We start from the raw sequence: 10,025 nt of genomic DNA on the forward strand, positions 1-10,025 counted from the left end.
TATATATATATATAATGTGTATCACACCCAGGTCTAAAGTTATGGGCAAAAAACCTGTCCTGGTAGCGATGGTAAAGAATACAGCAGTATTTTCTAACTGTTCTAGCGAGTATGTTATGTATTGTCTCAGCTGCCCTGTGGGCTCTTATATATTGGACAGACCATTAGGACCCTTTGTAGCTGGTTTGAGGAGCACCACAGACTCATTGAGCAGAGTAGCCTAGATCACAGTGTCTTGCACCACTTTGCACATAAACACAAATAGCTACTGAGGGCCTAAAAGTCTGTATCATTGAATCCATTCTTCCACAATAAAAAGAAAAACCAGGAACAGCCGAGCAGTAGAGCCAAGAGTAATTCCTTCCCCAAGTCTGTCTCCGTTACTGTGGATGCTGCACATTAAGTAATTTGTGTGCCATTTGCTATTAAAAGGCCTGTGCCCTTCTTCTCTCTTGTGCAGGTGTCTTCTTGCCCCTGTTTCAATAGGCATCATAGCTGCAAAGGAGGAAAAACTTGTTGCTGTACAGATTGAATCCTGTAACGCTGGAGTAGGCAAACTTCACCCCTCCAGCTGTGGCCTCCGGAAGTCATGCCTGTGTTCTGCCCTAGTCTTGCAGTGCCTAATGGGATTTGTAGTTGCATCACTGCTGGAGAGCCAAAGTTAGTCTACCCCTGCTATAAAGGATATGAGACCATGCTGTAAACTCTACTGATTTTTTTCTGTATCTGTATGGCCATAGTTACTATGCAAGAGTGACATAGCAATCCAGAGAATAACTATAAAACAGGAGCAACTATTGTGAATTGTCCAATAGCGAACATAAATCATTTGCGTGTTTGGTTTATTCATATGTAAAATATATAAAGCAAACATGATAAAGAATGTATCCCATTTACATATATGTATACTGAATACTATCACTTAACTGGAAAATGTTTTAATTGTGGCGCTTACAGCAAGCTGTGTCTTCCTTTAATTGCCTAATTTAGTCTAATTCTGCAGCAAAAATGTTGTGGCATTTACCTTTAATTCTTGATTAATGTAAATCACCAACATACCAAGCTGGAAACATTTCCATTATAGACCTCTCTCTCATCACAGCATGTCCTTGCTATCATTATGTGGTTGGCTATGGTCTTTGTGTTCCCTCCTATCCACTGAGCATGTGCAGCATCATGGAGTAGAGAATATATTATAAAACCGTAATACAGCTTCACACCTATACAAAAGAAGAAAAAAAGAAAACATGCCTTTTGGCATATTTTAGGCTGTTAAAAGTTAACATTTATTTTAAAATATTTTTATATTTGTGTTAAAAAAACAACAACTATTTAAGACAGTTTTGATTCTGAAGAAGAGACACCCTCGAGGCCTGTGACACTATAGATTGTTTTGTATTGTTGCTATAAAGTTTTTAATGGGAAATCGCAATTGAAAAAAAAAAAAAAGTTCTATAGAATCTTGGGAATTAATATGTGGAGAGTACAGCTGTTCCTGGGCCGATGAGGTCTGGGGGCCCAAGCATGACTGCTCTGTCCCCTTATTTGTGCTCACACTACATTCCATCCAGAATAAAGCACTTTTTTCTCTGTGTGCTGTTTGAGCCTCTTGAATGTTTAGAAAGATTTTAAAAATTACATTTTACTAAAATCTGGGATTGAAACGTCATTTAATCATCCAGATATAGATTTATTTCAAGGTAAGATAACAAATTTTGGGGGCCAAAGAACACCCGCTGTGTATGTGGTTGACAGTCAGTGGTGTATGTCCTAGTCAAGACTAAACTCGGGCACCCCCCTCCCCCCAAATCTAAATTTGCCCCGCACGTTCCTGTTTAAGACATTTTGCGTAACCTGTAAGTTGCTGGATACAGCGCGCATGCTGTACCTAGCTTCTGACAGGTTGCGCTATTAACGTAGTGGGGAAGCCTACTGTGCCTCTTGCTTATCCTGTCAGAAGCTTGATACAGGGAGCGCCTGTTTAAATAGTATCAGGCACACGCTGTATCACTTCTGCCAGCATCGCAGGTGGGCTGTGCGGGGCCTCAGGTGGGCTGTGCAGGGTCTATAGTGGTGTGTGTGGGGTCTATGATGTGATGTGCAGGGTCTCTTTCCCTGCAAACGTGATGCTCCTCTTACCAGCAGCCCGAAGTGCCATCAGTAAAAGCAGGACACATTGCCGCCCCCCAGCCAGCATCTGGGGCATCCCGCCGTCAGATCGCATGCTATGCCCAGCCCCGAGCCGCCCGCTGCTTCTCCTCCACCTCCTGCACAAAGCCGCCTGGATCACATCTCCACCAGGCAGCTATCAAAGTAGGCTCTCTAATTTGCATGATAAGGCAGACGCCACCCCATTCTGTGCACCCCAGTCCGGCTCCGTCAGTCTCACTTTTTTGGGGGAGGCGTTTTTTGCTGCCCTACCCGGAAACAATTGCCTAGTTTGCCTCTCGTGAAAATAAGCTTGTCTTAATCCTCCTGGGAAGCTGTGTCGACTGGTAACTGATCAGTTAACACAAGTAAACTTTGACAAAGGCAGACAGCCTGCAATTCCATAGCATGCAGGCTGATGGTCACATGCTGGCAAGTCCCAGGCGCTAATTCTGAGACCAGTGGAAGTGCCCATTTGTTGGGTGCCTATTCCTCCCAGAGACAAACATATGTCAGTCTTGGGAACAGGAGCACCGCACTCCCCAAAGGACTGCTAGGAGAATTTCCTGCAAACATATGACAGGCAGGGGTGGCAGGGCAGGCCACCCCTGCCCTCGTTGTGCAATGAAAAGCAATTACATTAAATGGTAAGCAGTCTGCAGCCTCGGGACCCCAAGCATCAGAAGCAGGGCACGTGAAATGGGTGCCCGATGCTAGTGACGCCACGGCCTCTGATCGTTGGCAAATTATTATTATACAGGGTTTATATAGCACCAACAGTGTGCGCAGCGCTTTACAATATAAGGAAGACATTACAATCACAATACAATTCAAGACAAGATGGTAAGGAGGGCCCCGCCTGTGAGGGCTTACAATCTACAGGAATGAGTAATGATCCCAGTCAGCTTGGTGCCCCAGCAGTCGCAAGGACTGAGAGATTCTTTTAAAAGCTTGCCCCTAGTGAAGCAATCGTTGATCACCTTTATCTATAGCTCAAACAGTGAAGTGCTATTTCTTCAGACCAAGATGCCTATTTAGATTCTGGTACCACATTTGTCCATTACACTGAACTGATCTATGAACAAATCCTACTTTTCTGTATTTAATATTACAACCATCAAGAACACCAATTGCTAAAACAGGCCTGTTATAGTGATCTTCAGTATTAGCGATTAAGTGTCATCCTTGACTCGGACCTCACCTTTCTTCCCCACATCCAATCACTATCCAAATCCTGCCGCCTTCACCTTCGTAACATCTCCAAAATACGCCCCTTCCTGATCAATGAAACCGCAAAATGACTCATCCACTTGCTTGTTATATCTCGTCTTGACTATTGCAACTCCCTCCTCACTGGCATTCCACTACACAGGCTATCCCCCCTTCAGTCTATCATGGATGCAGCTGCTAGACTCATCCACCTAACCAACTGCTCAGTGTCTGCATCCCCCTTCTGCCAATCCCTGCACTGGCTTCCAATAGCCCAAAGGATAAAATTCAAAATATTAACAATCAGTTACAAAGCCATCCACAACTCTGCCCCTGGATATATCTCAAACCTTGTCTCAAAGTATCACCCTAACCGTCGGCTCCACTCTTCCCAAGACCTCCTGCTTTCCAGCTCCCTTGTCAACTCCTTCCATGCTCGCCTCCAGGACTTCTCTAGAGTCTCTCCCATCCTCTGGAATTCTTTACCCCAACCTGTCCGTCTGTCGCCCACCTTGACTGCCTTTAGGCGTTCCCTAAAGACTCATCTCTTCAGGGAAGCCTATCCCACCTCAACCTAACCACTCAACCATCACGTTCTAAAACAATTCATCCCCACGCAGCTCCCTCCTCATGTATCACTTCCCTCCCTTTTAGATTGTAAGCCCTCAGGGGCAGGGCCCTCTTTACCATCTTGTCTTGAATTGTATTGTGACTGTAATGTCTTCCTTATATTGTAAAGCGCTGCGCAAACTGTTGGCGCTATATAAACCCTGTATAATAATAATAATTAGCGGGAGGTGATCGAGCAGGTAATCATTTCTTCTCCTTCTGCAAATGTAGGGGATATAGAAAGTTATGACCACTGATCTGTGCAGCCAGCAGAGATCAAGCCTAGAGGTCATAGAGAATCTAAGGTCCTACCAAAATGCCTTCAAAGCAGCTGGGACACCTAGTGAGAAAGACATATGAAATAGCTTTTCACGTTTCATATTGTTGAATCGGATTTATTTCATCTTTTCCTTTCATTCTGATATAGATAAAGGATAATGAAGATCACCTTCCACCTTGACACATATTGTACATTGAGCACACGATGTCTATGCAGCGACTTGTTCCTAGATAAGAACATTGCAAGTCATGTGTGTACAGGAATGATTGATGATAATGACAGGAATGATCGGTATGTGTGCACTTCCTGTTTTCTGAACTGCAAGCAATGTAAAGCTAAAGTCCAGGAATACAGCTAAATACAGAGCCGAAATACCTTTCCATGAATGGTTACCTGTGATTGGATTGACCTTCCAAGAGCTCTTTTCATACTAGCTGCTGGCAGCATAGTTTCTATTAATGTAGGCAGACCCACAGAACTACATCCTACAAGAACTCTTTTCATACACACAGTATCTGGGTAGGTTACTGGAAGTCAAGACAGCAGTTTTGCTGGGAGAAAAAAAATCAACATAGGCATGTGGCTAGGGACTGGGGAGGACAGATAGATTGGGGAATAGGCAGAGTTCTGTAGTCCAGCAGGGAGGGCTTACAATTTCAGAGTAGCAAAAGCACTGTGTTGTCAGCCCAAACAGGAAATTAGACGCTCACTGGATTTCTGGCAGGTTATTTTTCCTGTACTTGCAGCGTTTTTAAAGGGATACAACATGCAGAAATGTGCATGTATTGCAGAGGTGTACCGAACATGTCTTTGTTATATTGGCCTGCTTCACATTTTAACCAATAGAGTTTGGTCCCTAACATGCCCCCAGCCTTTGACTGGGAAATTAAGAAAGCAGTACACTGCAGTCATCACTTACCTAGCTCTACTTATCCATGTTGTGTAAGCAGTGTTTCGAGTTGGAAGTTGAGAAATCTGGCAGGAAGATTTTACTTGAGAGATTCAAGAAATCAGCGGGTGACAGACCCCCAGAATGCACCGATCAGTAAAGTTCCCCCTTTAGATGTACTGGTCTTATAACACTATACAAATACCTTTCAATAATGTGTATCAGCTCCTCAAGGGCTACCATTGCTTTGCTACTTAGTAGTCAATGATCCAAAATTAATTAGCAAAATTGCTGCGCTGCATATTTTTTAAAATATTTTTTATAAAGTCAGCGACTAACAAAGTAGGGAGGCGAGGATAGGGATGACAGCCCAAGAGCCTGCACCTTTAAAAGACAACTGTACCCACTCCCAAAGAACAACCTTAATTCAAATTCTTGCCTTATTCACCGTTCTAGAAATATTTTCGGGTGTCACCCTGCCTGACGCTTTGCAGCCTCTCCATCTGGTGCTCTGCTTACTGCATGTGTGCTGCAGCCCTATGGGAGTCATACTACTTTGGATGGTTAAAGGCCGCCTTGAGTACATCTCACCCATATGAATAGATAGGGCCATTGCACGCTTTGTAGAACCAGGCACGGATGCACACAGTGAATATCGCTGACACAGGGAGGAAGGAAAGTATTTTAATCAAGCAGGCTGCACTCCAGGAGGGGGGTGGGGGTGGAATTATATAGCAACTGTATTCAAGTAGTTATCCTTAAAACAACAAATTGACGTTTCCATAAGAGAACTATGGGGTAAGTGTTTTTCCCCATAGTTCTCTTAAGGGTCACGGGAGGACATATACTAACCTTCTCCCGTGACCCAAAGCTCAGTATATTGCAAGCTACAGTTAGCGGTATACTGATCGCGCCGCAGCCGGGACGGATCCTGACAATGCTGTCGAGATCCACCCAGCTGCATGAATGACAGCTGGCTCTGCCTATCTAGAGTCAGAGCCAGCTGTACCCACCCCCTCCCCTGTCCGTTCCTCCAGTTAGCGCTGGAGGATTGGAGACACAGAAGGCACTTTGTGTGGGTATGAGAAGTGTAGCCAGTACTGTACCAGATAACATGTAAATAGCTACCGTATATACTCGAGTATAAGCCGAGATTTTCAGCCCATTTTTTTGGGTGAAAAGTGCCCCAGCATTTAACACTACTACAAAATCAATTCTCACATTCAGTTTTATTCAATTTCCTTTTATTTAATGTATGGGGGGAAAAAAAAAGCCTGCGGCTGCCTGGCAGGCAATCAAATAACAGTTAAAAAAAAAAAACTGGACTCACACTTTAAACCATTTTGTCTCGTCAAGAAATTCCCCGGTGTTCCTCTGCATTGCAGTACAGTCAACACTGGCACAATACAAAGTGGAACTGGCAATGAACAGTGGGTTTCACAAATTTGGAGGGGGTTCAAGTGGTACAGAAGGAAGTGTTATCATAGTGATATCTCCTCTCTATCTTACAGTGTTGTTTTAAAATAGCAGCTGATTCATCCGAATAAAATCCAACCAAGGCAAAAGGCTGTAGTGCCCACTAGTGCGCAGGAATGTAAATACAGTCTGAGCTGCAAATGTTTAAAAAAAGTGTTGGTACCCTGCCACAAATAAAACAAGTCAAGGCCGGACTTACCTTTAGGAATAAAGCTGATGTTTTTTTAAAAAAAAGAAAAACACAAACAGTTGCTGTTTTAAGCCATCCAGTTTTTGAAAATAAAATGCAGAAGCCTCATTGAGCCTTCTCTGTACATTAAAACAAGCATGAATAATGTACAATGAAAGACTTTGTCCTTCCTGAAGGAAAGAGTTTTTACTCCTCACAGGCACCGATGTCCCCTAATTTCCGAGGTGCTGTTAATATGCTTGTCCTTAAAGCAGTAGGTTTGAGGCAAAGGAAACCATTGGTTGATAAGTCTGTCTCTTTCAGACATCTTTCTGAATTGTGCACAGCTTCACCGAATCCTCTTCTGCTGTCGAGCTCTGTAGATGTCATGAACGGGAGGCACTACGGCGCCCTTTTCTTCATCATCATCTGAGTCCTCGTTGGGCCTTTTGAGCGATTTGTTGATCAGGGTGTTCACTTCAATGGGTCCGTTGGTCTCCTGCATTAGTTCCGCCTGGCCCCCAGTAATGACTCTGACCGCCTCTTCAACAGCTAGAAAGGCAAAGTTCACTTTAATCATTTGAGAATTACAGATTGCCACAGAATGGAAATAAAGCGGCTGCCATTGCAGACTTCCCCCTGAAGATTCTAGGCACTTGGCTGTCTCTGGCTTCAGTACTTCTAAGACACTGACCTGAAACAAATATGCAGATCTGGAAAATCAGACTAATGTTAGAAATAATCTACATACTTGTCCCTGGTGAGTGGCTCAAAAAGTGCATATCTGGATCAGCAGTACAACCAGGAAGAGGTCAGCAATTGCAGCCTCGATACTTCCTCCCTATAAGACCGATAGGTAATGAATTATATCTGCTGACTCAAATAACCTGTCAGGGGAAGGAAAAAGTAAACAGAAAATACATAATATATACCAGGGGTCAGAAAACTAAGACACGCATGCCACAGTGGACATGCAAAGTTTGGCACCCGGAAGATCAAGTCACATAGTCTACAAAATTATTTGATATTTCTCATTAAAACCTAGCATAGTAAATTCTGTTGAATATGATGTAGCCTGTAGTGTAGCGAGTTACCCAAATTCTTATGCCTGAAAAACGTGACCTTTGCATTATTCTTTACAATTGGATTCACATATACTGTATGTGCAAACACAATTTTTCACACCTTAAGATCGTGTTAAATCGATCGGATGGCCGACTTAAAACAGATCATTCAGAAGCGTATGTGCAACTTTAATGAACTTCCTAAATGCCACACACAACTAAGTCAAGAAAGACAGGGATCACACCAAAACTAAGTCCAGTATACTATTCAGTACACATTAACAGCTAATGTGCGTGCACCTGATAATATAATAATTAATGAGTTTAGTTTGCCATTAGCAGTACAACTATGAGTACAAAAACTGAAAACGAAAGAGGAACTTTACCCGCATCTTCAAAATAACAACAAAGGAACCTTAGGAAATGTTCAGTAATGACAATCTACAAACACATACTTCTAGATAATTGCCGGCTTTGTATTCTTTGCATTCCTTATTTTTCTTTTCATCCCTTGTCTGCTCACAGTGGCCATTTTTACTAAGGGCAGATTAATCCATCTCCCTTTACTTCCTGTGACTAGGACATGTGACCATGCACATCATCTCAGGGGAGGAAAATGCCTTTCCCTGACACTACTGTCACTTGAGGGTCAATTGTCTAATGCCTAAATATTGAAACTAAGGGGTCTCCATTTACAAAGCAAAACATTTGACTGTCGCAAAGATTCTCTGCTGAAAACCCAGCCATTTGTATGTGTTTTAAATAGAAACAATTCTCCACTCGTGAATGTTCGTGGAAATCACATTATTTATGTATTAAAATATACTTGCTTTAAATCTCATCTGTAATAAGTAAAGCAACTCCAGCTTAAAGCTGTGTAATTAGGGGGCGTGGCCTGGACATGGCGCCGAGCAGCAGCTAATTGCCAGAGCTCTGCAGACCCGGGAGATATTTTTTCAGTGGATCTTCCTCCCTCCCACCCCACTAACCCATGAAGCGGACCAGGAAGGCACCGAAGACACCCCGTGCCCCCACGAGCCAAAAAAAGCAGTCCAGGATGGAAGCTTATGTGTCCCCCCAGGACTCGAGGCCTAAGCCGTGTGCACAGCCCGGGACACACGCACACTCCACCCCGACGGGACATACCCGAACCTCTCCTCATGACGCCTCCGGCATCTCAGACGAGGCAACGCTTCCACTCCAGCCGCCATCCCCGACCTTCTCCTCACCTGGCACTGGATCGGATGTCCACTCACCACGGACGTGGGCGCCCGTCTCCCCGCTAGGCCGCCCGGGCCTAGGAGTAGACCCAGAGCTCCGGTCTCTCCTAGCAGCTCTCCCGACGCGGGCCGACATGCAGGGGATGATCGATCAGCTGGCGTCATCACTCGGATCAGACCTGGCGGAGGTACGTGCGGGGGTGGAGCGGAATGAGAGGAGACTGGAGGTGCTGGAGGATGCAGATAAGACCCTGGAGAACAGGGTGGCATGCCTGGAGGCCTCCGTTCTACCCCAACAGACCCATATGGCCCAGATGCAGCTGGAGGACTCAGAAAACCGTAACCGCCGCAACAACTTGCGGTTGCGGGGAATCCCAGAGGCCACAGGGGGGCCTGAGTTTAGAGGGGCGGTCACGGCCATATTCATTTCCTTACTAGACAGACCCCCGACGGAGCAGATTGAGCTAGACCGAGTACTCAGGTCCTTGGGTCCTATGGGGGCTGATACCAACAGACCCAGAGACGTCTTGTGCAGAGTACACTTTTTTAACATCAAAGAGGAGATACTGCGGAGAGCATGGAGACAGGGGACGGTGGATTTTGATGGAGCGGAGGTCCTGATCCTTCCTGACGTATGCCCCCAGACCCTATACCGCAGATGTCTCTTGAAACCCCTCACTGATCTACTGCAAGTTAAAGGGATCACCTACAGGTGGGGTTTCCCCTTCTCACTTCTAATTGGTAGAGGGGACCACTTCTTCAGGCTGGTTCACCCTCGCCAGGTGCCGGAATTGAACGTCTTTCTGGAATGCGAAGACCTACTGCTGCCAGATTGGTTGGAGGTTCCTTCCTTGGATTCTACTTCATCCTCATCCGCCAGATCTGGGAGGCCCTTGAGACGTCGCAGAAGTCGTCAGCGATCTGCAACACGACCGTCACGGAGAGCCCACCCCATGGATCC

General features: G+C 45.0%; 1 protein-coding gene and 1 long non-coding RNA gene across 2 annotated transcripts in view; one reads left to right on the forward strand and one right to left on the reverse strand.

The window, feature by feature from the left end:
* The first annotated feature begins 6,461 nt into the window (after positions 1–6,461).
* LOC108796478 overlaps positions 6,462–10,025 on the forward strand; it is a 13,154-nt gene continuing 9,590 nt past the window's right edge. The window contains exon 1 of the long non-coding RNA XR_001941803.1: positions 6,462–6,738. This is a non-coding gene — a long non-coding RNA (uncharacterized LOC108796478). The remainder of the gene's footprint in view (positions 6,739–10,025) is intronic.
* Positions 6,832–10,025, reverse strand: part of CSTF3 (cleavage stimulation factor subunit 3) — a 75,998-nt gene continuing 72,804 nt past the window's right edge. The window contains exon 21 of the mRNA XM_018567960.1: positions 6,832–7,332. Within this exon, the coding sequence (XP_018423462.1) occupies positions 7,130–7,332 (203 nt within the window). The 3' untranslated portion in view covers positions 6,832–7,129. The remainder of the gene's footprint in view (positions 7,333–10,025) is intronic.

Source organism: Nanorana parkeri, unplaced genomic scaffold, assembly GCF_000935625.1.
Source record: "Nanorana parkeri isolate BGI_ZX_2015 unplaced genomic scaffold, ASM93562v1 scaffold30, whole genome shotgun sequence".
Taxonomy (NCBI): Eukaryota; Metazoa; Chordata; class Amphibia; order Anura; family Dicroglossidae; genus Nanorana; species Nanorana parkeri.